The sequence below is a fragment of the Dromaius novaehollandiae genome, chromosome 3 (assembly GCF_036370855.1).
Source record: "Dromaius novaehollandiae isolate bDroNov1 chromosome 3, bDroNov1.hap1, whole genome shotgun sequence".
Lineage (NCBI taxonomy): Eukaryota > Metazoa > Chordata > Aves > Casuariiformes > Dromaiidae > Dromaius > Dromaius novaehollandiae.
This window is the reverse complement of record NC_088100.1, coordinates 128560529-128587986: the sequence shown is the minus strand read 5'-3', so window position 1 is coordinate 128587986 and position 27458 is coordinate 128560529. Positions and strand designations below refer to the sequence as shown.

The 27458-nt window shown below is 43.5% G+C and overlaps 2 protein-coding genes across 5 annotated transcripts; one reads left to right on the top strand and one right to left on the bottom strand.

Annotated features, from left to right (window-relative positions):
- Positions 1-42: 42 nt before the first annotated feature.
- Positions 43-23080, bottom strand: DHX57 (DExH-box helicase 57). Of its 2 annotated transcripts, none has more exons than XM_026110451.2 (24): positions 23010-23080; positions 22324-22544; positions 21533-21685; positions 21096-21266; positions 19550-20364; positions 17870-18063; positions 16857-16978; positions 16407-16602; positions 15459-15583; positions 14134-14267; positions 13314-13368; positions 12177-12379; positions 10932-11048; positions 10470-10566; positions 9536-9709; positions 9064-9264; positions 8038-8314; positions 6758-6853; positions 6564-6647; positions 6297-6431; positions 5510-5584; positions 5041-5175; positions 4220-4420; positions 43-4108 (listed from the first exon to the last, which is right to left on the bottom strand). In XM_026110451.2, exons 2-24 carry the CDS (start codon positions 22533-22535, stop codon positions 3965-3967), a joined length of 4116 nt encoding a protein of 1371 aa, XP_025966236.2. In that variant the 5' UTR covers positions 22536-22544; positions 23010-23080; the 3' UTR covers positions 43-3964. The 2 variants fall into 2 exon arrangements, with proteins under 2 accessions (XP_025966236.2, XP_064366157.1); XM_064510087.1 differs by lacking the exon at positions 23010-23080 and adding an exon at positions 22695-22860 and having other exon boundaries at positions 19502-20364.
- MORN2 (MORN repeat containing 2) lies at positions 23047-27384 on the top strand. Of its 3 annotated transcripts, none has more exons than XM_064510092.1 (5): positions 23053-23120; positions 23384-23434; positions 23557-23663; positions 24693-24829; positions 27114-27384. In XM_064510092.1, the coding sequence occupies exons 1-5, from the start codon at positions 23114-23116 to the stop codon at positions 27214-27216; spliced, it is 405 nt and encodes a 134-aa protein (XP_064366162.1). In that variant the 5' UTR covers positions 23053-23113; the 3' UTR covers positions 27217-27384. The 3 variants fall into 3 exon arrangements, with proteins under 3 accessions (XP_025966246.1, XP_064366162.1, XP_025966245.2); XM_026110460.2 differs by lacking the exon at positions 23053-23120 and adding an exon at positions 23155-23252; XM_026110461.2 differs by lacking the exon at positions 23384-23434 and having other exon boundaries at positions 23047-23120.
- Positions 27385-27458: the final 74 nt, after the last annotated feature.

The window sequence follows — 27458 nt, the reverse complement described above, 5'->3', positions numbered from 1 at the left end:
GATGCTTTGACCTCTGTCTTTAGAGGGCATTAACAAATGCAAATGGCAAAAAGTTAGGTATGTGTGAACTCTGGTCTGTCTTCCCCATTGATTAAAGGACCAGTGAGCTTCAACTGGAAGTGTTTGGAATACTTCTGGAATGTAAACTGCTAAAGTAAATATTTTTTTAGAGCTTCAGTGAAGGGATCAGATTGCCAGAAACTTTTGATTTAAAAGCCTTAATTTTCTTAGGTTGATGCTAATGTGTTTGGAGGCTTAAAACAAACTGGCAAACCATGCCTCTGAAATAGTGATAGAGTACCCAAAATGGAAGAAAGCATAATGACTGGGGATGCACCTGAGGGTGAAACCCAAAGTTTTCAGAGGGACTTTGTTCATTATTTCAGAAGTAGTCCAGCTATTACAAGAAGAATAATTAGACCTCAGCTAAGACTTGATGAAGGCAGGCTTCCTGTACACTAACCAGCACTTTCCTAGCTTTGTGTCCCTCCTCTCTCCTTTCTTCCCCATATTGGTACATCTTAGTGCATTGGTGCTTAGTAGGATAACTGGCTTTCCTTGCTAATACTGCAATTACTGTTTGGTTATAGCTGTAAGTTTTAGTTGGTTAGAAGCTGCAGAAAAGAGGGAGCTGGAAACAACAGTATTAGCAGAAATACCCAAAGCTGTTACTTAACCATTCTTGTGTGGGTATTTACTGGCTGTCTGCCTTGCAGTTTACAGCATAGATGGTGAAAGTATGCCATGCAACAGTGCTTAGAAGCCTGAGGGTTGGTTTGTTTTGGGGTCCCCTTTTTTCCTTTCTGTACTGCTAAGGCAAGCTGATTCCACAATAAACCTGCAAACTAAAGCTAGTTTCATGGTACCTTTCTTTTTCAGTCTTTCCACTCCTTAGTAGTGGGGAGAGCTGGGTAGCAGGCCCTGCAGTTGCATGCTCTATGGCCAGGAACATGAGGGAGGCTGACAGCACAGCTAGGAAGAGCGGGCTTCTTGCAGGTCCTGTTAAGCTGATCAGAGAAGTAGCCAATGTCTTCAGCTGTTGTGAGTACTGGCCCTCCTGCCTGCTATGGGGGTGCTCTCCCTGAAAATTATGGGAAGACAGAACTGCAGTTGTTAATGCATCCAATTTCTGCCCCTAGGTACAGTGCTGGTCTTCTGTATTTAAGGTGGTTCATGTCCTCCTGTTAAAGACTTGCCTGGGAATATTCAAAGGTAGCTCCAGCTGCATTGAGGAAGGCTTAGGTAGCACTGCTTAGCAGTCTGTACTAGCTGGGAGCATGTGGCTAGGCTCTAGCTCTTTTCCTCCTGATCACCCACCTGGCAGGTTTGACTGGCTTTTTCCCCTGCTCAGTTGCTCACAGCTATTCACAATTGCTTTGTAGTATTTTAAGCCTTGACTGTAAGGGTAGCAGGGAATGGAGGGGAAGCTGTATGGTGCTGCCCTGTCTAGAGACTGGCACTGATTTAAAGGTTTGCATACAGTTACCTGTATAAAAATATACCTGAGGGATAAATACAGCTTTAATGCATTTCATCTATCTGTACTTTAGATCTGTGTAAAGTATAAAAAGCACAAACTGAGATCATCATGTAAGAGTAGTCACTAGTTCCCTGTAACTTGGCACCGAGGCAGTGCCTAAAATGAAATAAATCATAGTGTAGAGGCCACTACACGAATGGTCTGCTTGGCTGCCATACAGCCACATGCATGCAGAGACTGACTGCTAGAGGAGGTAAGTAAATCTAAAAAAACACAGCTCTTAAGCCTGTGAAAGCACGCAAGTACATACACAAGAAAGCATAGAAGCCAGCCTGTCTGTTAGAGGAGGATGGGAAATGATTACATAAAAACTCTCTTAAAGGTTGGTTTAGCCCAGGTGATCTATAAAGCAGGGGCAGGACAGGGGTGGCATCCTGTAATGCTGTGTACCTGGCTCAGCATCAGTCATCTTTTCATTGTATGGATGGACTTTGTTTCCCTTCCCAGACTTAATATACACTGCTACCAAAGCAAGGTGCTAGAACAAGTCCTTCCTCCTGCTCCTTAGATGCTTCTAATTATACCCTATCACATAAGCTGCTGCCCCTGTCCTCACCTTCACTTCTTTGGGATGGCTCAAATAGAAGAAAAATGTAGTGGAGCATTTAGCATGCACTGCCTAGAGCCTTTCCAGCCAAAACCCAGCCCTCCCTGATGCCAGAGGCCTCTCACTCAAGAAAGAGGGCAGCAGTTTTGAAAGTATATGAAACTTGGCAGCAAATGATGGAACCTGTCCCTATTTGTCTCCACAGCCTACCTGAAAGCAAATACCGAGTACATGCTCATCCTTACCAGAGTGACTGCCTGTCATACACGGATGCGGTGCCGGGTCTAACAACGTGTCACTTAGCACAGAGCCAAGGGCTGTGGGCTTTGTCTGAAAACACACAGCACAGTCCTCCAAAGTGCTTTAACAGTCCCCCAGTGTTACCAGGCCTCACAGCTCTTCACTAACCCCCAGAAAACCAAGAGCCGGCATCTACTACAAAACATTTATTGCAGATAGACATGCAATTACAGGAATAGGGTGCTAGCACTAACCTGTTCTTCCTGTAATTTTAAACAGATACTGGGAAAGTTCAGCCTTTTGTAGTTCAACATACCTGCAGAGAACATCCTAGTGTGCCAGCATTTCAGTCTCAGTACTCGTTTCTCTTTTACTTCCTTATGCAAGGGTGTGAGTGTGTCTGTCTGTCTGTCTGTGTCTGTGTAATGGTTTCTATAACCACTTGACTGCATTTCTGAAAAAGCAAACTAGTCTTGAAAAGATCTGCCTCCCTCTGCTTGAGGGCTATTTCTAGGCAGGTTTGTTGGTACAGACACTTCCTGTTTACTGTGATTTTACTATTTCAGATGACAGTAGTCAAAGTTATTTCACTTAAGGCACTTACTATTATTTGCAATTGCTGTTATTCCAAGCAGAGCAGCTATAATTATGCAGTGTAGAAGGGAAGAGGTAATAGCTCATCATTACTGCAGCATTCTCCACATGCTTCCCCATCTGTCTGCTCCCCAGAGCAGGAGTTTGGCTTAAAAAAACAAAAAACCAAAAAAACCAATAAAACTTTAAAAACCTTGGATTCCTTTCAGTTGTATGGGGTGGCAGGAAGACTACCTCTCATCGGAATAGTTTAACAGCAAGCAGTAACTGTCTACCTGAGGATCCATTTTTGTTAGGCCACAGCAGTCCCTCTCAGCTGTTCTGCTCTTTGCACAGTTCAGGGGGCCTGAAAAGCAGGTCTTTCAGAGGCAGTGTCCACCCTCTCCTGCAGTCTTACCATTGAACTGGAAGCAGTCTGTGCCGAGCCAACAAATTACTCCAGCTAACTGAACCAAACTGTCGTAGTCTTTCTTTGCTAGAAGGGGTTCTGTAAATCCAATCCAGAACCTCTTGACAAGAGCAAAAAGGCTTCCACCTTCTTAAAGGCTTTTGATCCTTAAGCAAGTCAATTCCTGCTCAGCCAACATAGACTCTCTCAGTGAAGCTGTGGCCAAAAAAACCAGGAGTGAGTTTAGACCAGTTTGGGAGCAGCTTACTAAGCAACATGCTGCCTCCAGCCATTACTATTACAAGCAACAGCTATGTAGCAGGTATTTTTTTGTGACCAGAAAACATATTGCCAGCATTTAACTTCATCAACAAACACTTCATTTTCTTGCTTGGAGGTTTCTATTCCTCCTGTAAGATTTTCCATTTTCCCATTTCCCAGTTTGTACTGTGACATACCGTCTTTTCAACCAGTAAGTTCTCTGCAAATAGTCAAAGGTTTAAATTAAAAAAAAAAAAAAAAAAAGTGAGTCATCGTTGCCAACTTTGTCTTCTAGAGGATCAGTGCCATGTTTTGACTATACAAAGACACTGATGTTACTCAGTCTGTTCTTGGGCAGTAGCAAACAGCATCTTTATAGAAAGGTGTTCTCACGTTACTGCGTGGTCACAAGCTTTACAATCATGCCAATGATCCGCGATCCACGGGGGCACATGCATAAGTCCATGCTGGGATTCTTTATTTTATCCTGCAGCAGCTGGTCCAGTTCACAGCGTAGCTCTTTCACCAGCTCGGCCACCTAATGAACGCACACAGTAAGACAGAGACAAGTGTTTAAGGCTCACCGCCTGCGTCCTCAACACAAGCACAGATCTCACCCACTCCCAGGATTATTGCTTCTTTTCGTTACCTGATGTGAGGCAGCCACAAATCGTATCCATCCATCATCGAGGGAAATGACAAATTCTCCCTTCTGCAGCTGCATGTGAACCTGCCCGCCCCCGAGGAGGACCAGCGGGTACACTGACACCATGCTGCAGTCTCGAATGAACACGCGGCTGGTCTTGATCTTCTCGTGGTACACCAGGTAGGGACTCTCGAAGTGCCTAGTCTGGAACGGCAGCGCCCAAAGGGCTGCGGTTAGCTATAAGGAACACGTACCTGCCATCCACGGTAGAAAGAGATGACCTATCATCTAAAAATTAACTATCACGCTAAAAAGGAAATTAACTACATTGAGGTCACATGAAGAAACAAAGCCATGAATTATTTACCAGTAAATAATATTTCAGCTGAAGAGACCAAGTCTTGTGGGGGTCAGGACATCTGCTACCCCTTACATGAAGGGGGTACATGAAGGCTACTCCCCCTATTTGTGCAATCTCAGTCAGTGTGAGGGAAAGGTTGGGGAGTATTTTAACTGCAACATTTTTGTGTGTAACACTGCAGATGCAGCTGTAAGAAAACGCCAACTGGGAGGCTACTGCCTCTACTAATTCTATTCCATAAGCTGGAGTTTAACTGTGTGCCTGAGAGGACACTCTTACCTCTGAGACACACCCACAGCCGCTATCTACAATCCTGACAGCAGGATTGATTAGTCAAGGAGTTGCTTTATTTACTTACTTAATTTTAACATCAATAGGGATCCTCACTGTAATCTCAACTGCTTAAGCAAAGGTGATTCTTGTTACAAAAAACAGTGTGCTTTGCAGAAAAAAGGAATCTGACCTGATAATTCACAGAGGAAGGGTGAATGTGAACATAACCATCATTTTTGGTAACAAATTTCAGCTCTTCTGCTTTTGGTTGCATTTTGACTGCTCCTGTACTAGTCTTTTGGTATTTGCCCTCTGGCGTTTTCACCTATATGATAAGATAAATACAGTTATAAATCCACTGTACCAGAAAGTTGCATTCAGCTTTTTTTTTTTTTAACTTAAGTTTTTGTTTTATTTGCTGCTGGCATCTGTGTGGCACTAAAAGCAAACCTGTAGGAGCGACAGCAGTATCAAACAAAGCAAACTGGAGTTCAGCTGCACCGCCCTAACATTGTAAGCAGAAAGCTTTGTCAACTCAAAGATAAACCAGGCTCAGGATCAAAATGGGAAAAAAATGTGCCACAATCAGACCAGATTCAAAGCCAGCAGTGTGGATGTGCTATGCAAAAGAAGGGAAAAATGAAAAAGCAGTCTTTTACCTGGACAACATTGGGATACAGTGCAGCACACAACATAGCTGAGATCAGCTTGATGTTCTCTGCATTCGAATTTGCCTGTGAAATTAATGCATATATTAGGTATTCTACAGGTAACCCAGAAGGCAAAGCCCTGTTGCTGAAATGATTTAACTGCTGAACACCGTTTCCTGTTTTAGCTGCACTGCTGCGCGCCCCCACTTTTAGGCTGGAGCAAATTGGCCACCAATTATCTTGCTGCAGTTAGTGCCTAACCTAATTGCTCGCTAATGCTTGGCTGCAAAGTGCCTTGCCCCTGAGGGAAAAAAAGCAGAGCCTGTCCTAAGTCTGCACAGCGAGTCTCTGCAACTGCCAAAGCTGTATCACCTCGTCATGCAGCACTGAGAGGTCTCTGGCTCAGCAGGCACTGCTTTCTGAGGATTTTTGGCCAATGCTGAAATACTTCACTGCTCTGTAATGCAGCTGTGTCCCCAAAATAAGGTCTGCACTAAATGCCTAGTCTGCACTAAGATTCAGCACAGGTCACGAGTTCACAGCTGCAGTGAATATGTAAAGTGGAAACTGCACATCCTGCTGTATCGAACCAAGGGCATAAAAGCCCCAGCCTCAAGTCTCTCAACCTGCACTACGATGCACCGGGCAGAAGAACAAAACAGGCAAGAGGTGCTAATGTGAGATAACAAGGCCAGGTTGTGGCTGGAAGCCCAACAGGCTAAGAGAAAACAGCTAGCGCTCAGGCCAAGTCAAAAACTGCAGCATCTGTTCAGAGCACTGACACGTAGCAAATTACCTCTTCTCCTGTGGCATCCAACACGCCATCTCCTTGGCAACACTTCTTCTCAATATCCCTGGCTCTTAATCCTTCCTTCACAAACCCAATATCAGAAAGCAGTTCTGTGAACTGCCTTTTCAGACTGGCAATTTCCTACAAACAGACAAAGAGCTGCAGAACGTGCCACAGTGAAGGAAAAGACTTAACAGGCTGCTCATTTTAGGTACAAGGACTCTGCCTTGGTACTTCAACCAGTTCCTGTGCAAAGCTACAAAGCTGACTTACCTGAAGAACTCTTCCTGATAAAAAGTTCTCCCTGCAATAGCTGTAGCTTGCCTGAGAGCCCTCTTTGGTACTTAAACGCCAGCCCTAATTAAGAGGAGGAAAAAAACCAAACCAGAAAAACTTTAATAAAATATAACAGCTTGCATTTCAGCACATCACAAACCTCTGATGGAGGCTCCTGATTTTTAGCTTACCTTATAGGCCTGAAGAAGAGCCAGATAGTCACTGTTTCCTACTGCAAACTCCAACTTCTTTTTGTTTGCTTCTTCCCTTTTATCCCATGGTGACACCTAGACAGGCAGCAAGAGATTAAGGCTCTTTTTCCTCCCAGCTCAGGCAACGCATCCCGAGATCTGCCCGGCACACAAACTCTGGTATTCAGCCAGCAGCTCACAGGTCAGTCTGCAAATTCTCGCCATGGATAACAGAGTAGGGAGGCATCCAAAGTGCCTAGTCAACAGCGGAGCACCTAAGCCCATCGCCCTGTCTCGTAACAGCAAGAGCTCCAAAGGTAAATTTGTGAGTGACCAGCTCACAGAAAATACCTCCTTTAGGGCAGACCTCTCTACAGCTGCTGAAGTCCAAGATCTGTGAAAAATACCGTTAAGAAGACTTAAGAAGTTAATGAAGCTCCAGTGAGAAGGCACATAACAGGGAAGAGCAGGGCAAGTCTAAAATCCACTTGGGTCTGAGAAAGTGTCAGCAGCTCAGGACATTCAAGAAGCTGGGCTTAAATCAAGCTATTCTATATCCTCACATAGCAGCACTTAAAGTTACAAGGCTGCAGAAAATGCCTAACAAGTACATGGGGAAAAAAAAATGCAATTTAATAACCAGAGCAATCCACTTCCATCTCTTTCACAACTATCCCCAATATAAGCTAACTATAGCAATCAAAACTTCACTGGCAAGAAAGTCTAATTTTTCATACAAGTCTGTACATTGCACAGAAGTAGGAGCACCAGTAAGTACTGCAGCTGATTCAAAAAGCCAAAGTGAAAGTGAAGACACAAACTGAGATCAAAACTGAACCGTGCATTCGCAGCTCAGACACGTCATCTTCATAATTATCACCGTCCCATAATTGTTCCGAACTGCGTGTGGAATAGTGTCAAACTGTCAAATAGTGGACAAAAGATGAAAAACACTGATTTGCAATTTTGACAGTGAACTTGGACAAAATATACTGGCTGTGCTCCTTAACCAAGTTAGAACTAAAAATAATATCTACATCATCTCTACTGTTCACTCATAATATAACTCACATTGTTGTCACTGTTGGCGTGGTTTTGGGTATCCGCTTATAACTGGACTTTTTTCCCCGGGGGCTGCATTAACATGTAAACAATCTAGGCTAAAAAGGAGATTCAAAATATTCAAGTGTGGTACGCTGCAAACTACAACAACGTTCCCTGCTGAATGGAAACACACCACTTTCAAAGCGCAACACTGAGCTACGGTTCAGAATACTTACAAAAGGCGACTTGAAGGCCAGACTGGCTGCTATAGTTAGTGCAGGATCCAGGCAGCGGAAGATGGTGCCAAACAACATGAGCTTGCCAATCCTGACATCAACAGGCAGCGAAGCCAAGTGATATCCCAAGGGGGTGAGCTTTTCATCCGAAGTTAACGCTCCCAAGTCTTGTAGTCGCAGCTTTGATGCCCGCAAAGACTCAGTTCTCGGGGGCTCAATTAACCGTGATAAGACAGAGTGAAGACTCTGTGCAGAAAACATCTCCAGAATTTTAATTCTTAAGGGGGAAGAAAAAAAAGTTCAATACACTGGTCAAAACATCAAGCTTTTATCAAAAAGCCAGGAAACATGCTCCTAAGAATATGCTCTCTAGAAGAGGGCCTGTAAGGCATAATTCAAATCAGGAAGCAACGTGAAACAAATGTAGGGAGTTTTTACCTCATCCAACCTCACAAAGTCAGTAAAAACACATTCCCATTTAGCGCACTGGGTTTTTACTGATGTCTTTACCATAATAAATTGTGTTGTTTTTTCCCTCCTTTTTGTATGAAGCGGTGCACAGAGCGAGGCAGGGAAAGAAGGCCTTTTTATTTAGTATTGACACGATGGCGGTGCTTGATCCAATTTGTGGCTTTACTGCACTACGCTGCGCACAAACACCAAGGGAGAGTTTACAGTGTAAAAAGCAAACATCTGCAGTGGATCTGGAGAACAGGAATGCAACTGCCTCTTCATGTGAGGACAAACATGCCTTTTTCCTAGTGCCAGCTGGGAACTAAGGCACAGGAAGGAGGACGGGGAGAACTGGAGAAGGGTGCCATTGGAAGGGGCTCTGGACGCAGTGGCAAGTTGATAGCAAGATCAAAGCAATCAATCAGCAGCACCTTAAGACTCCAGAGCAAGTTTGTTGGTTTCATGATGTCAGAAAACTCCCGAAGGAAGGCAAAGCCTTGGTAATGGCAGTGCAGGTTACTCCCTGCAGTGGAGAAACTGGCTCTTTAAGGCAACACAGGAACAACAGCTCACCTCAGACAAAGCTGCTCCAGGGGCACTCTTTGTATTTCTGGTAGCTGCTCTTTTATAAGCTGATGGTTATAGTGATGGCTGCTGAAAAGATGAAAGCAGACTCCTGAGGCTACACGGCCTGCTCGCCCTTTCCTTTGCAAAGCATTGGCCCTGGACACAAATGTGTCTTCCAGACTTTCCATTCCTTTGCTTGGGTCGTATCTACAGGAGAGCAAGAAAAAGCTTGGGTCCACAAGTGCAGAGTGAACACACCACAGCTCAAGCAGACAGATGCTGCCACCTTCTGAATGGACACAATTCCCACCCCTGCCATGGGATTTGGGAACTGGTCCAGATGGGCTTCCCCACTTCACAGTAGCTTTCTGCATATCCAGCTCCTACGTCTTTTTCCCAGCTCGTTGGAAAATGAAAATTTGCAGCTCAAGTCATAGAGTGGTTTCCAAGATTAAAAAGCCCTGAGCAATACCAGTACCTTTTCTCTTTCATCTTCCCAGAATCAATCACATAGACCACATCATCGATGGTGACAGACGTTTCTGCAATGTTTGTAGAGATGATTATTTTGATAACTCCTACAGGAGGCTTGAGGAACACAAACTGTTGTTCTTCACTAGACAGTGAAGAATGAAGCGGATAAACAACGCACCTGGAAGGAAAATAAGACAGCGTGCTGAGCATCATCGGCCTTTTCCCTCCTGGTAACAGTCTGTCCACACACACATTTGCCCAAGAAGTACTAGACATTGCCTATAGACATTCAAAGGAATGTAAAAATAGCAAACCTCTCTGCCCTATTAGGTGTAAGACATGTTCTAGGGGAAGGTGGAGAAGTTTTCAGACGGGACAGGTCTCAGAGTCAAGATGAGCTAGAATTCTGTCTCTGTTGAAGAGTCCGGGGGATCCCCCTTATAATGCCAGACTAGAAGGGATCACTCCGGTCAACCTTGCCAAGGGCATCCATGTAAGCAATATTTAGTCAAGAAGATCCATTTATGTCTCCATGCAACAATCTTAGGGCTGAAGGCAAAAGCTACAACATCAACTAAACATGTCTCTGCAGAGCTTCTGAAACAGAACAGGGGCTGAGGTGAAGTTTTCAACAGTCCACTGGATCACACAGAGCACAAAGTGGAGAACATTAGAGTCTTTGAGAACAACTACTAAACTGGTCACAAAATATGACACTTTTCCCTCAGTGAAAAAAAACAAAAACCAAAAACCAGAGCAATCCAATAACACAGTAGGAGAACAAGAATTACCCTGAATGGGGTCAAGATCTTCCTATCACAAGCTGTCTCACACATTCAATAACCTTAATTTGTCCCTGAATAAAGGCAGGCAATGTGCAGGAAGCTACTCTTAATTTTTGGGTAAAGACTGATAGTTTTGGAGCTTTTCTGCCTTACCTCGTGCTGTGTCTGTTATTGAAAAGAGCATTAGACTGGAGCTGCTCATAAAGCATCTTGATTTCTGCTAGACCAGGCAAAAATATCAACACAGCACCTAGATACATGGATAAAAAAATTCACTCAGAAAAGACAGAAAGTATTTAGCATGATATTTTATTAATGTGCAGAAGGCCCTTGTCAAAACTGCAGCTCTGTTTTGCAATTTTTGAACAAAAAGCACACAGGCTGTAACAGTCCTTCACCAAAGGCTTTCCAGAGAAGCAGACAATTCTCTCATCGTCTGCATCCCATGCAAACCAGAGGCTTTGTTGCTCAGATAGAACCTTATTTTTTCAGTAATAGTCGGTAACTATGGAAATTTATCATTCAAAACTTTAGCTTGGTGCTCAATGCTGTCTGCTCAAGCCCACAGCCCCCATGAATCTACTTTTGTTTATCTTTCAAAGACAGTGAAGTTACCTGGGGGATATGAATGTCTGCCAGCGACTATCCACTCCAGCAAGGCTTCAATTAATTCCAGATTAACTTTGTCCAAGTCCATGACAGACATTGTTTTCAACACTGTTTTGTTAACTCCTGGGGACAAAATAAATCAAACACACAGTAAGTCCATCTCTCGTAAAAAGCATGTGCTGGATACACCGAGCCACAGTCTGGCTACTCAGGCAACCACACCTTGGTCCAAACAGCCTGGTAAGTAGCTCAAGGCACCTCTTCCCCCATTCCGTTCTTTCCCCTACTCCAGCTCTCCCCTTCCTTTGGCATGCCTTACCAGGGCTCACACCTACCCAGTACAGAGCCTACACCAGGATTCACCTCCCAGCAGAATGGCATGTACACACACTAGTGGTAAGAGGAGCTGAAAGCGTTCTCATGGCCACTGACAGATACCTCCAGGACTCCCTCCTCAAGCTTGCTCTTCTCCCTTCCAACATTTCTTACACCATATCGAGAGCAGACACGCAGATCTCCTTACTCTTCTAGGAAATACATTTTCCTTTGGCTATTTCAGTATCACCGTGAAAGGACCATAATGAAAAGACAGGGCTGATCATGCGTTACCACCTTTACAGGTCACCTTCAGAACCTGAGATGTTCACCTTCTAGCTGGCACCTGAGGCTTTTAAGCAAAGTCTCTCACTCGTTACCACTGGGGAGCTTACCATGAGGGTGTGCAGGGAGGAACTCTTCTGGGCTAAGCACAGGCAGGACTTTGATGTTGAGAGAGCGGGTAGTTAATGGAAAGGTCTGCCTGCCCTATTAAGCTGTTCAGAGAATGACTAAATTTCTCACGAAAGGCTTGTGATGCTGAAATGACCTCCCTGATGTGGGCAGAGGAACACTGTGCTCTATGTAAAGCTGCCCCAGCGAGAACAGGTACAGAGAAGAAAGTAGAAGTCAACAAGGCATCTGAAACAGGATGGAAATGGATAAAAGCTGAAAACTGTCCCTCTTCAGATGCTAAAAACTGTTTGCAGACAAGATGCTTGTTCCAGTTTAAGAGAACAATGAGTTCCCCCCCTTTTTTTTTAATTTTTAAGTTGGCAGGAGACTTCTGATCTCATCTAGAAAGTAGTGACCTGCTTGACAACCACAAAACTCTGAATGATGTACGTGCATTAAATGTACAATATTATATGCTAGCACACCATACTGGCTGGCAGATGTAATATGCCAGCTTCCTACATTTAAGAGAGAGCTCACCTTTATATCGTGCCAGGAGCTGTTTTAGAGTTAATTTTTGGTCTGGGTCTGAATCCCTGATAGCTGTCTCAGCCTCTCCCAGGAGGCCAGCACGTCTCAGATCCTCCTCTACTTCTTCAAATGCAGTTCTTTTGTGTCTTCCATTCAGTTTGTTTTCTTGCTTTGTCTTGCGTCTGTAGGGACTGCTGTCCTCCAAAACATACCTGAAGGGCAGGAGAGCATTCAAGTGGGGTGGAAAGAAGCCTAACAGTTTCCTCCCAGTAATGAGCTACAGAGATAGCGTATCAAAAGCATTTATACTAAGTTCCTGTCAGACTCATATCAAGGGGTTTGCAAAACCACAGACAGTAAAGAGACTAGGAATTTTACTTTGCTCTTATTTCACTTCATGCTGCTGCTCTACCCTCCACCCCAAAGACAGCGAAAGCAGTACTTCTGAAATGAATTCAGTTTTACTGGGGGAAAGCCATGACAAAGCAGGTTCTTTTTCCCGGTGGCAGCTCTAACTTTGGGGTAAGGTAGTTCTGGAATGGACCGATGCTCAAGGAAGTCTTGTCACCCACAGTGCAACTCTCTCTCTCACTAAAAAAAGGTCACCGGTGCTGAAATTGAGAGCCAACTCTGGTGGCTGGCTGGCAGAGAGAGAGATGTCCTGCCTTCCTGGGATGTTAGTCTTTTAAAAGCTGTGGTGAGAAAGACTAGGACTGCCAGCTTGATCCTAACAGTTCAATGAACAGCTGAGAGCAACTGTCTACAAGCAAATTACAGTGACTGATCCGTTTACTATCTGGAATATCTGAGCTGCTCGGACTCTCCAGTAACTATAATTGATAACAAGGATCTTTGTCTCACTTTCTGCTGGGAGGTAAAGCTTATGTAAAAGCATTTGTTTGGTATCCTGTATTTTTCACCTTCCATGATGAAATCTATCTTCACATTTCTTTTGGGACTGGGGCCCTAGACCCTATGCAGTATGCTTCAGATTCAGTGCTTTAACAGAGCTCTAAGACTGCAGGTGGTAGGGGTGATTTGAGAGGATTTCACTTTTAAATTCACACACAGAACTAGTGCAGTCTCAAAGTCAGCAGTACAACTTCAAACACCAAATACATCTGAGCATGCTGGGCACTTTCATACCTTGTCATTGCAATCACATCTTCCAGAAAAAACTGATCCACAGGAAACGTTCGGCCTAAAGAGAAATGCAAAAATAATAAACTGACATGCCACACAACACGCAGGAAGAGGTATAAAACAAGAAGCGGTATCACTCCATACCCTGGTTTCACAGCTTTGATCCCTAACCCACCTCTGTGACCTAAAAGGGAACACTGAACTCTGAGATATATATTGCAGTCTTCCACACAGCTTCTGTCTAGAAAAGCAGTGGATGTTTTCCTAGAATGGTTTGGTAATGTGCACTTGCCTTGTCAGAGAAGGCCTGACACACTTTTGGGAACATATCCATCAGACTAAGTGTTTCTGTGATGCTCCATGCAATGACAGAGCAGTTTAAAAGGTACATTTGGCTAAATATGTACACATTCAACTAGATCCTCTCACTGCTCCTTGTTCACAAGGATAGAGGAGAGTTTTCGGTTGTGGTGAAACTAGCTCAGAGAACTGTGTCATACATTTCTTGCCATTTTGGCTTTTGGGGAAGAAAATTCTGCTGGTATACAGAGAACATCAAAAAGGCTGCATTTCCACATCTCCTTTCCAATGAAGCTCATTAGTCTTTCTTTCCAAGTCCCTGGAATCATAGCTCTCACACAAATCCTCATCTTGCCCCTTTGCAAATTAGCCCTTGTTTGTAGCTTGAGTTAGAGACATCTATTCCCCATTTACCACTGTAACTTACACAGGAATAGAGAAAAATTTCACAAGCAGTAAAACTGAAACCAAACCTCTAAAACAATGAATGTGACAGATAATGAAAAATAACTTTTTTTTTCACCTGGTATGTTAATAATTGGGCAGGAGTGAAAGTACTGAGAAAAAAGCTCTGCATTCAAGGTGGCACTCATTAGTATAATGCGCAGGTCTGGTCTCTGAAACATTATATCCTTCAAAACCAGCAGCAAGAAGTCACTGAAGAAAACAAGCAAAGGACATTTGAATTTCTTCAGTGTTAACTTTCAGAGTCTCTTCTGTCTCCCCATTCTGTCCACTTTCGTGTGTTTCCCAATAGCACAGCTATACTATTACATCAATAGCATGAGCTTCGCAGAATGGCTGGCAGCTAATAATGCAGTAAATAAACGCACGCTAATCCACTTATTTTTTGGCTGTCCCTTACTAGAGTGTCAAGATTACTTGGCAACTTTATTTAAACAACAAAAAGCTCCAACTACCCTGTAAATTAGTTACACTAACATTAATGACAACAGAAGAGTAGTAGATAACAAATTAACTCAAAGCAACAGATGAATCCTTTTTGCTCCTTCCCCACTGGAAGGAGTTATTCACACTTACCCACTTTTCCTAGTTCACTGTATCTCCCCCACATACTAATAGCTTTTGTGCCATGCCTAGCAGATTGGCTTGAAGTGATTTTAGACCAGGAGGAGGAAGAATCCTGAAGACATATGAGCGCTTTTATAAAGCCAAAATATAATCCAAGCTGTAGAATGACAGGTCACAGTCAAAGCCTCCTCAAAATCCACTGCATTTCAGTGTTCCAGAAGGAGAACATCCAAGAAAAGGGCTTCTTGTAGCACTCATTTACAGAGAGAGTGACAGACATTGTTGTTTGCCTGGCATCAGCAGGTAAGTGGGATACAACTGCAGGAGGCTGGAGCAGCACAGGATGAGGAATGTGTAGAACTGGTAAAATCTAGACTGGAAAATGAAGTGAGCACTTGTCCTTTGCAGGTGCTCTACTGAAATCTGTGTCAGGACAAACAGTTCCCAAAAGGGTTTGTGAAGAATTAGGGTATTTGGTGAGGGCTGAAATAGGGGAGGAATATCATCATCAGGACCAAATAATTGGGGTTAAAAAGTTACTTCTTAACCCGTATGCCCCATGTTAAATCTCTTTTCAATGCAACTGCAATGAGATGAGCACAGAATATTTGAGAGATGTGCTTTCTTTGCAAATTTCAGCAACACAACTCCCTATTGTCCAAAGACAAGCACCTAAAACCTAACTCCTTCCATCACCCCACATACAGATTACTGCCATGGGATCATCAAGTCTGACTTCAGTTATCTGCATCTTAGTCACCTCAGTGCTGCTGACTGCGTCTCTTCATTTTGCTTACAGTTTCAAGGTTTAGTTACCTTTCTTCTGTTCTTTCATGAACTTCATCCACAATAACATGTGTGACCCCCTGCAAAGTCAGATCTCCTTCCAGCCTTCTCAGCAGAACACCAGTAGTGCAGTACAACAGTCTGGTAGCTGAGGACTTGAACGTATCAAGTGTCAATAATACAGTTACTAATACAGTCATATCACTGTATGATACATATTGATACATAAAGTTAACAAGACAAAAGCACAAAGCATTCAGATGGACTTTGTGCAATTTAACATAGTGCAAAGAGACTATGTGTTGCTGTAAAACATTCAGTTCCAGCTGAGCACCAGCTTTGACAGAAAGGGAACAAACAATTCTTGCTGGAGACAGTGCTGAATATTTTTCTTTCCATATCAGTCTTGATCAACACTCAGAGCATCTGTTCCTTACCCAGGGGCATCACTATAAGGGGTAAACAAAAAATATGGACTAAGCTTTTTCTATGGAAGCGGCTGTGTGGTAACTCAGCTCTCTGTCCCTGGAATGATTCAGTGAATCTTTTTTTTTTAAGCACTTTCCTTGGAAAAAGCAATCAGCTGGAACACAGATAAAACTTCACTTCCAGGACAGCAGCTGAAATTCAACCCCCCCTTCTGGCTGACTGAAGCTGTACAGTTCAGTCTCTACTTGGAGTCAAATGGAAATGCCTTGTGCAACCTTCCAGAAGAGAGAAGCGTTACTAATACTCTCAGACCCTTCATCCACTGTCTCAGCAGAGAGCCAAACACCACCACAACACAGTATTGTGCTCTCGTGCTGCAAAGTTGACTGTGCAAGTTGGGATGAGATAAAATAGAGGGGCAATACGGACTTGCTGATCTCACTATATGATGGATATGATGATATAGGACAGAGATTCTGCATGCTGAATAAGCACAAAACACATTTTAATAACTAACTAAATGAAAACCAACAAACAAACCATACACACCTTTACACTTTCTAGTCGGATCTGATATCCAACAGTGACCCCGATCCTTTCTGTTCTTTCTTTGGCTACACGTTCAGCCACAGAAATGGCAGAGATCCGGCGAGGCTGAGTACAGATGATGTTTGCAACTCTGTTTGGAGAACCTTGTAATGAAGCATCCAAAATAAACTGAGGAATCTGAGTGGTTTTCCCACATCTGCATGACAAAAACAGGGATCAGTACAAACAAAAAAACCCCAAACCTTCTATCCACATAAATTAAGATGACCTGATCCCACTTGAAATTTGCTTTGCTTCCTTAGTGCCACACTGCACACAAGCTTCATCCAGGATTGCTTTCACTGGTCGTTAACAGACCATGACCCTAATCTTTTCAGGACATGGTTATATTGCACATTCCTCTGTGTACAGCCTGATATATAAACTCTACATGGCAAATCACACCCTTACCCTGTCATGCCGCTCACAACAAGAACTTGGTGACTATTCAGCAAATCAAGAATGGTTTCTCTTTCTTGCCACGCAGGGAGCTTCTGTCTTTCTTGCAACATGGACTGGAAGTGCCTAGAAGACTGACGCATAAAAATAGTTAAGAAAAGTTGGTATCCGTGGTTAGTCCTGCCCTAAGTTCATTGATTTTAGATGTTGTAAAAGGTCCTTTTGGCCTTAGTATGACTTCCTGCATAAAATAACCTACAGAATGTTTTTCTTGAATCAAGCTTGTCTATAAAGTAGAGCAAAAGGATATTTTCTGAAAAGCCAACTGAACTTCAAGTGAATTTCAATGATTTGCCACATTCCCCTAGTAAGTTGCTCCTGTACTCAATTATACTGGTAAAATCTGGCATTTATTTTTAGTCTGAACTCATCCAAGATTTGCAAGATCTCTTTAAGATGCCTAATGCATCCTTAACGCATCTTGCTGCAGAACTATAGCTGCTGTCATTCTTAGAGGTATCTGATATATCTTAGCAAGAAGCAGTGTGAGCAATCTCCTATCAAAATATCTAACGTGACACTCGGATGAAAGCTCCCAGATAAAAACTGCAGTTAATTTTGTTCTTCTAACTCTCCGACAGTAATAAAACTCAGCTTCGCGAGAGACCAAGATTCCCTGCAGGTTGCTCAAAAACAGCGGAGTCACCTGTCCCATGCGCTAGTGGCTCCCGCATCTAGAACAAGATGCATTTTGTTTGCAACAGACTAATTTAAAAAATCAAACTAGCCTGTAACTCTTCCAAAACAAGATCTTGCACTGCATATTTCATTCTTTACCAGGGGGAAGCGTATAACAGTTGGCAGATGTTAGAAGCATTGTTTGCTGAACTACTGGAAGACAAGCAGCTTGGCAGTAAGAACACCACTGGAGTGGAACAGAACTGTTCTGACAGACAGTCTGTTGTTCAAATATATTTTTTTCTGAAGCAAGCGTGAAACCAGATACTCTTTTCTGTATATTGTACCTTTTTCAGCCGAAATTGCTTGCAGATTTTGACATTTTCATTATACAGAGACTTTGCCTGCATATCATACTTTCTGGAAAGCTTTTTCTTGAGGTTTACATAACTCTCATTCTCCACAATGACTTGTTCAGGCTCATCTTCCTCCTCCTCTTCTGCTATCTCCTCTTCCTCCTGAGACTCTGACACTATAGAGACTTAAGACAGAGAATGCAGTTAGTTATTTGTATTACTGAAGAACAGGACTGACCTCAGCACTGTAGAAAAATCAAAGAGCCACATGGTCCAGGACCATTCTCAATAGAGAATCTTGCTAGATTAGAGCTGGGGATGTGCAGGACCGTTTTTGACATGCATTTAGCTCAACAGTACCAGGAAACCTGTCCTGACCCTGTCAAACAAGCCACCACTTCTCCAACTCCAACCCACTCTTTACTACCCCTGCATCAGCTCTGTGCTCTGCAGCACCATGGTTTGGGTGGCCACATGGTGAACCAGACTAAGGAACTGGTTTGGCTGGAAAACAAAACCAAACCAAACCAAAAAACCACCCCAAACAAACAGAAAAACCCTCCCCCTTCCTGAATGTTTTTCGTCTACCTCAGCTTCTCTGTCCAGTCCACCACACAACCACTTGAATGCAGCACAAGACTGTGATGGCAGTGCCAGCTTAAATGAATTAGAACTACACCATAACATTTTTAGGCCACTAGGAAGTACTTTTAAACCTAGGCTGAAACTGGACCAGGTACTTCGGTGCCTACTTCCTACCAGTTTAAGTGGGATTTTCTCACACAACAAGTCAGCCCTAAAAAGTTTTGAGGCTGTATTTATCAAAACAAGAAGATATTTTATAACATAAAGAAGATTATTTGAAGCCTCTATTCAATTTCAATTTCTGGAACAAAACTATCCTTCTGTGGAGATGTTTTTTTTTTTTTTTTTAAAAAAGAGCTGTTTTACTATAATCAAAAAAATTAGGTTGTCACCATTTAGGTGCTCTAAAACATGATGCAATTATTCTTGCAAACTCTCTTTAATAACATTTGCCTTAGGTAAGACAGCTTTAGAGGTGAGAGCTAGGAGGTCATCTCTGCCACGTAGTTGCTGTCACCCTGCCATAAATGACAGGGGGTCCCAACTCTTCCCCCTGTGAAATTAACCCAGTTGCATGTGCATGCGAAAAAGAGGTGACACCATGGAACACATTCTAGACCCACTTGAAACATTTACTCCACCTTTACACAATTAATTTAGGGCAGAGGCTAGGAATTTTTTAAGTTTCTAGATGTTTCAGAACTGGTGAATAGCAGAAGTACCAAAGCTTGTAGACAACCTTCTCCAATCCCTTCCAAATGTAAGTCTGTAGTATTTTGGTGAACTCACACTCCCTCTCTCAGTTTTTAGCGACTGTGTGGAAACAGGCCTCATTCACTCCACAAACCAAAACTCATTAACTCTGCACTCCTTTCACTCAGGTCTTGCAAGCAGAAAACCTCTCTGCTGCACTTCTGTTAAGGAAGGGACTTCCCGAGGCACAGATTAAGGATCTGGCTCGCTGCATGACCATAACCGACAGGAATAGATTTGGAACAGATGCCTGAATTGTGCTCTGTGCTGTCTCTTTTTTTTAACCTCTTGGCTGCTCTCTGCCCCGAAGCACTAGAGGGAAATCCGGTGTACCTTCCGACACCTCATTCGAACCAGGCGAACTATCCGTACGCAGCCTTACTGCAGGCGTTGCCGGCAGGGACAGAGGAGGAACACTGTACTTGTGGTGAGTATTTTTAAGCAACTGGCTTATTTCAGATTCGTCTTCTAAGCAGGTCACTAACGCGTACACCACTGGTTCGCTAGACTCCGCGGCTATCAAGGCTTTTCCAAAGAGGAATTCAGCAATGTGCAAACGACAAGCAAGAGGTAGATTCTCATTGGTGGAATAAAACGCCACAAGAGGTGCCTGGAGCGGATACTTGTTTTCTTCGGGAAATCTTATTTCAAGTTCATACATGGGAGAGTCATCACTGTTAGGTCTGAGATGAGCATCATCTACACAGCTCTTGGCTGGTCTTAGGGGGTGATTTGGAGGAACTTCATGTCTGAATCTGCATTTTGAACCAAACCTGCAGCCTCCTTGGAGATAAAATTTACATACTTCTTGTGAAGTCTGCTTTGTTGTGTCTCTAGTAGAGCTACCCTTTTGATTAGATTTGCTGAGCCTGTTTGTTAGGTACTCCAGTTCCAAACCAAAAGTCCAAACTCGGTTTTGAATTCTTTCTACAAATTTTTCTCCATAGATTGACCGGAGGACAAAAGCCTCTTCTTGTCTCTGGTCTAAGCATTCTTCTCGACCGGCCTGAGCAGCTGCTGCAGAAACCTGCATCTTCTCTCCGTATCTTTCTGCAAAGCACTGCAACAGCAAATACTCCAGTGATGCCCCAATATTACCGTTGCAGGATCTCAGCACCGTCCTACAATGCTCCTTGTCGAAACCATACCTGCAACAAAACAGAGCAAACGCAACAACAGGTGAGAGAGAGACTTGTACGAAGCAAAATAATCATAGATCTGTTTGATAGGCTTACACTAAGGACAATGTATACCATGAGATACTACCTATTGCAAGAACCCCAATGTTTACGCTATTTTAAACGACCATGGCAGGCAGCAGGTTTTACTTTCTGTAAGTGCCAGCCTGTTGTTTAGAAGGTGACAGATTAGGTTACATGGCAACTGTCTCACACCTCTGAATGTACCATATAAGAGCTATAGGGATTAGATTTCCCAGTTGCACCCGTAAACTCAACTCTTCAGAAAAAGCTGAGTCTTCTCACACAGCAAGTGCTCTCTAACAAAAAAAATTAATAAATGCTCATATCTGAGCAAAAAGGATTAAGAAAGCTTTCAAGTTTTTGAAGTTATACCTACCTGCAAGAAACATAAATCACTCAGCAATGCTGCCTGAGCTTTCACAATATCTGTTTCATTTTCTTGGAGAAAGAATTGAAATCTTCACTGAAAACAGGCTAGAATGATTTCTTTTCATAAAACCATTATTTTAAGTTCATCTAGCTGAAGATTAAAAAAATGAGGAGATACAATCCTAGTAGTTCTGCATACACAACTTCCCTGGAGTCAGGAGGAATTCTGGGCACCAAGGGCTCATAGTATCAAACCTAGAGTGATTTACCCCTTCAGGATACAAACTATGCACTGTGAAAAGCATCACCTGGACAGTTTATGCACAGCAAACGGAGACACCTCACTTTCCACAATTCTGTGTTCAGCTGGTTCAGCAGAAGACCTTGGAGTTATGTCAGAAACTTCTTGATCCGTTGACCAACACTGCTCATCATCAAGGTAATCAGGTTCATCATCATCTTCACCAGAACCAGCTACTCTGATAAAAAAAAAAAAAAAGTTACTAAATTTTAAAATAAAACAGAACTATATTGCTGATTAGACAAAAAAACTGTGCTATTCATGCAAATGGAGAATTCTACTGCCCCTTTCCCTGAGTTAATACTGTACAGGAAACAAAAGCAGACTCAAAAACCAGAGGATCGGAGATCAAATTAAAAGTTAAGGGAAAAAAGAACACTGTTTTAATTTCTAACAGCATGCTCATCTAGAAGAGCTGGAAGTAGCGCCGCTATTTAAACTAACTCTGATTCAGGTGCCAGCTCCTGCCCTTGAAGCTCTCGAAGAAGTTCTTTCACTCTTCTCTGGTTCTCCGATGTCATGTGTATGGTCTGCAGAGGCATTCTGGCTTCAGCTCTCTGTCTTGTTTGCCCTCCTCTTCTGGCAGGGGCACTCGATCTACAAATTAAAATAAAAATAAAACAAAACAATGACTTTCATTTGCCTGGCTGAAATGATGTTGACTGAACTTTAGGATCCAGCCCTGTATTTCAGAACAAGAAAACCAAATAACACTCTTCTGTCATCTATGCACATGCATATATGCATTTCTTCCCATGCCAAGTTCATAGTGAGTTAATAAATGTTTTACTAGGTAAAGGTGTGGTCAGACTACAGTACAACCAAGTATTTCTGGGCTTGACTGGCTACAGGGCATTCAAGATAACAAATTTACTCAAAATTGCTTATTTTGTGTGGTCCAATTTCTGCTTTGTAACACACAAAAATGATTATCCTGTGTTTATTTGTGTGTTCTGATCAAAGATGTTCTGTAATTACTTTTCAGACAAGGGAGAAAATTAACAGAGAGGTTCAAATCTTAAAAAAAGCAAAAACCCAAAACCCTTTCACAGCTAAAAAGATGGTTAACAACACTAATTAGAACAGACATGTAAAAGTAGTATTATACTGCAACAGCTTTAGCTCAAAAATTTAAGAATCCCTTTGCACTTCTGCACATTCAAAGATGACCAAAAAGCAGCCCCAAAATATCCCAAACACCTCTGCAGCAAATACTCCCAAATTAATGGAAGGACCTGGACTCCAGCCTTGGTTCCTCGAAGAGACAAAAATCATCCCCATCATCCCAAATTCTTGTTGAACATTTCCTATTTCCACCAAGTTGAGACTTGTTTGAATAGCTGCTGCCTCCTCCTCTCCCTCCTCCTCCTCTTCCTTTTCCTCCTCCTCCTCTCGCTCTTCCTCCTCCTCTGTTGGGCTTTCCTCTTCTCTTCCCTGCTGAACTCATGTTCTCTTGCTGAGGAAGAAAAAAATGCCCCCCCATTAGGAGGATGATTTAGCATGTCACAAGGGTCTTGTATACGTTACTTTGTTTTTCCATATGATAAGAAGGGATCCCCTCTCAGACTGCAGTTAACCACCTACATGTTCTCACATTTGCACACACCTGAAGTAAAGCACATTCTTCCACAACACTGCTAAACAAGTTCGGCGGCTTTAAAAACCAAAACGGATCCTGTTTTTCCTCACGGTTTTTCTAAGCAAAAAGCGCACGGCCTCGGAGGAAAGACTGAGCCTAGCAGCGATGCTGTCCAGCCCTGGGACTCCAGGGGGGCTGCGTCTCCCTCCCCCGCGCACGGAGCCGCGGCAGGCACGGCATCGCTGTCCGCGCTGGGGCACCCTGCCCCGCCCCCCCGGGGACCCCCCCCCCCCCATTCCCCCCGGCCACGGCCCCCTCTTCCTCCCTCCCCGCCGCCCCTACCTCTCGGGCCGGCTCGCACCGCGCCGGCTGACCCGGAAGTGCCCGCCTTCCCCTTCCGGGCCGCCGGGCTCCCTAGCAACCGCAGACACTTCCGCCTAGCAACCATGGCCGGTAACAACACCCCCCCCCCATCCCCCCCGGACATTAATTAAACAGGAAAATCAGGAGCTGGGATGGAGCTGGGTCCTGCTCCTATGTTTGCCCCTATGTGTCTATATTCATGCGTGCTGTGCCTTAGGGAAGGTGGGGGAGCTTCACTGTAAATGATCCCCAGCGGCAAGGCGGCGTTGCCTCACGCGGTGCAAAAAGGCCCAAGCACCAGCGTGAGGACAACGCTGTAGAAAAGTGACACCGCTGTTTCCCTCTTTTGCCAGGTGCTGCGGTTTTCAAAGTGTCTTTTGTGTTCCCCAACAAGGACACGTACGGTAGGGAGGGCCGGCCACCCGCTCCCACTGCTGCGCAGCCTGCCTAGGCATGGCTTTGAGGCGAAACTGCGCCGGTCACTGCTGCTCAGGTGCTCATTTTTCCTTTCCTTTCCTTTTTTCAGAGGGGGAGTGCACCAGGAGCACCAAGGGCGTGCTCAAGAGGAACGGGCACGGCGTGCACACCAGCCCCGGTGGGATCACCTACATCGGCAACTGGAAAAATGACAAGGTGATTTTGTTTCGCTGCAAAGGCCCTCGGCTCCGGGAGCGGAGCCTGCTGCACCATACGGAAAGGAAAGCCCTTGCCTGAGGAGAAGAGGTGCAGATCGACGCGACAGGCGCTTCTTCTGCCTGGAGGATTCAGACATTTGGGGTCTCAGGATGTCCCACGGCCTCCGAAGGCCCCCGTGAGATACGGTGGTGCCTGCGGGCGGGCAGGCCCCGGCGAAGCCCCTGGGCAGCGCAGAGGGGGGGCCCCCAGCACGGCACACCCTCCACGAAAGCGCTGCTGGGGTGGGCTGCGGCATGCACGGGGGGTTAGGCAGGGCCTTGCTGCATTTGCACACGCACCGCACTCGCACCTCCCAGAAAGAAACTGGAGCTCCGGCCCATTAAGAGATGCACCGTTGTTTGGCACCCCTTGGCCATTAGGTTCTCCAGGAATTAGTTAGCAGGTACAGGAAACTCTGTTGGTGTTGGAGAGGACATAGCCCTGAAAAAAGACAAGGGTTTGAAATTAGGAAACAGTGTCCTGTCCTTCTTTTCAGTCTCTTACAAAAATGTTTGTGCATTAATAACAGTTAAGATTATGGTACAAATGCGCTGTAAAGGATTTAAATCCCAAGGGATGGCTTAGTGGCCTGGGGTGAACAAATGAAAGACCTACTCTGCCTTGATTCACAGAAGGAAATTCTGGAAAATTTAATTAACCCCTCAGGCTGTCAGGGCAGATGAGTTTTTTGTAGGGTAGGAGACAGCAGTTCCCTGGCTGCATAGATTCTCAAGATCCTGTGAAATTCCCATCAGAGGAAGGCTTTATTGGGCACTTGGGTTGGGCAGAAACTTCTAAGCTCTATCTGAAGTCCTTGTAGAAGCAGGAACTAAGTTTGAAAGAATAGTCACTGTCCTCTCCATTTACCTGAATATGACAGCAGACTCAGGTTTCAGTTATCTGAAATAATATTGTAATGAAAGGAAGTAATACTGTAAACATAAACATTAACCCTTTTCTTTATCCTCCATCTCTCATTAAATGCAGATGAATGGTATGGGAAGGTTTGAACATCCTTCCGGGGCAGTTTATGAAGGCGAGTTCAAAGACAACATGTTTCATGGAGTAGGAACCTACACATTTCCAAATGGAGCAAAGTACATTGGACCATTCAGAGAAAACAAGTAGGTCTAAAATTGAAGAGTCACATAGTCTCTTCCATTAGTTTCAAATTGTAAGGTTTAAAGTCCAGTTAAAATTGACCCAGCATGGGAGTAGACTTCTTTTGGTACCAGGAAATTTGCACTGGTCTCTGAGTGCAGTGATCCCAGTAGTAGGCTTTTCATGAGATCAGTCAGAAGTCGATGATTTTTTTCCCGGTCGGAAGTTTTCAAGATGGTTATCCCATCCACCCACCTTTTATTTTGTTACCAAGTCTTTGGGCTTGCACACAGTTCAGAGGAACAGAACAGTTCAGATCTAATAGAGAGTTACTGTTTCAAACTGTCTGCCTGTAGACTCAAAGAAATACAGTGCTGATTTGTGCTGATAGCTGCTTGTGAAGTTTTTTGTTTACTTACTTTTGAGATAAAGTACAAATTCCAGAGAGATGGGAAAATCTGGAGGTTTATTTTTGTCACTCAGAATAAAAAGTTTTAGGGCTGCTCATATAAAGCAGCAGCTGAGTTCATTTCTCTTGAATAAGAGTGTATGTGTGTTTTGAATTGTGAAGATACTGCCTTCTCCTAAAACAAAAAGCTGATACCCACTTTATAATCTACAAGGCAGATCTAATGAGAAGATGAACTGTAAAAAATGACATCAGGGCGTTCCTGTTTATTCTCATTAAATGACCTCTCTGTCAAGTTTGCTAGGTTTAATTTAGGTTTATTTTTTTTAAGTACCTCCCTAGTCTCACATCTGAAGAAAGTCTAAAAGGTGTATGTGTTGGTAATAGCTAGTCTTTCATCAGAAAATGGCCCTGTCTTGCCCTGATGAATAGCCCACAGCAGCAGTACTAGAAGCATGGCCAATTCTGTTTTTAAATGACCAGACACCAAATTCAATACACATTCGCAAAATGTAGCTGGATACAAAATGAAAACCTGTCAATAATCATAATCTCAAACTATTATCTGAGGAAAAAGACACTTGTTTCAATGCTTCAGAACACATCTAGTTCAATTAAAGGATGCCACTATTACAGTGGCATGTTAAAATCTGCTCAAGAGCTTCTGTCTTTGCTGTCACATTAAATGCCATCTGACCTCTGCGTGAGGACTAGAACTGTAAATAACCATCACTTTGGTGAGGGTATTCATCAAGAGATCACATATGTGGCTTTACAGGCATCTTCTCTCAAGAATGTCAGGGTAATGCCTCTGTTCTTTCTCATGGGAAAAATACAGCCCAACACAGAAGTGCCAGCACAGTGCTTGTCACTAGTATCTGATCTGTACAGCAAAAGAGCTGATGCTGATTCAAACTTGTGATCTAAATTAAAATGCTGATGTAGACACACCCTGCTCTGCAGCAGATACCCCATCTTTACATACACTGCCATTTTCCCCAGGGAATCAAAACTTTTTCTTGTTTGACACTGATTTGTGATTATTAATACATGCTGCACCCTGACAGCCTAACGCAGGCTGTTTAGCCAAGTTTCAGGTCTGCTGGTTTCCACCTACTCGCACAAGATAGGTGTCAGTTCACCAGATCACTGCAGTTTTTCTGGGAGAATGATATAGGCAGCACCATGGCAACTAGCTTTGACTGCTAGGTGGCTTTATTTTTTTAAGGGGAACAAATCTCCAATAATTGGTTTTAAAGGTTATTTTTTCCTCATTTGCAAGGGATATTGGTACATAGACATTTCTTCTTTGTAGCAGTTTTCAGGTATAATTATGAGCTTGATCACAGCTTTCAAAGATCAGCAGAGATAGATGCCTTGTGAGAAGTGAAATCACACAGCAGTTACATTTTTTTCCCACAGGAGGCTGTAAATCCCTGCACTTTGTCATAACACCACTTAGAGTGATGGGGAAAGAGTAAGAGCAGGTCATTTTTTTCAGCAATAATACCACCCAGTAAATGGCTGCATACAGGCACACACCTTTAGGATGCCCCTAATGAAAGTCAGGATAAACTTCACAAGACTTGATCCTCACTGATCTCAAATCATGACCAGGACTATGATGCTATTCCCGTACAGGCTACATGCTGGGAAGATGTTGGTGTAAATACAATTCTGCAAAAGAAGGAATACGTAGTTTGGCTGTCTAACCTGTGTGCTTCGTAAGTCTTCCTAGCTTCTAAGTCAAAACTTAGGGAAGAAAGTTAAGGCAGTTACTTAGTCTAGACTGGGAAGTTTCTGGTTCCTGGTAATTTTTTTACTGAGCTTGTGCACGCATCATGCTACCACAAACAGACTGCATTCTTCATTAACAGACTGGATTTATGCTGTTACAGGCTGGAAGGTGAAGGAGAATTTATAGATGAAAAAGGAGTTGAGTGGAGCGGCACGTTTCATCACAAAGAATCAGTGGGACTGAAGCAGAAGCTGAAAATGTAGCTGTTTGGCACTGACAGCAGCACTGATTTAAGGCAGCTCTTTAGTTGCATTCGGGGCTCAAACAGCTGTGACCAGTTTTCAACAGGCATTCATTTCTTCGTTTATTAAAAATAACTTCTGAAGATGCCTATCACTAATAAATAGAATAAACAGTTATTTTTCTTTTCAGTTTGATCAGCTGAAGTTTTCTAAGTGCAAACCTTTAAGAAATGGGGATGAATACAATGAATTTATAAGTGGAG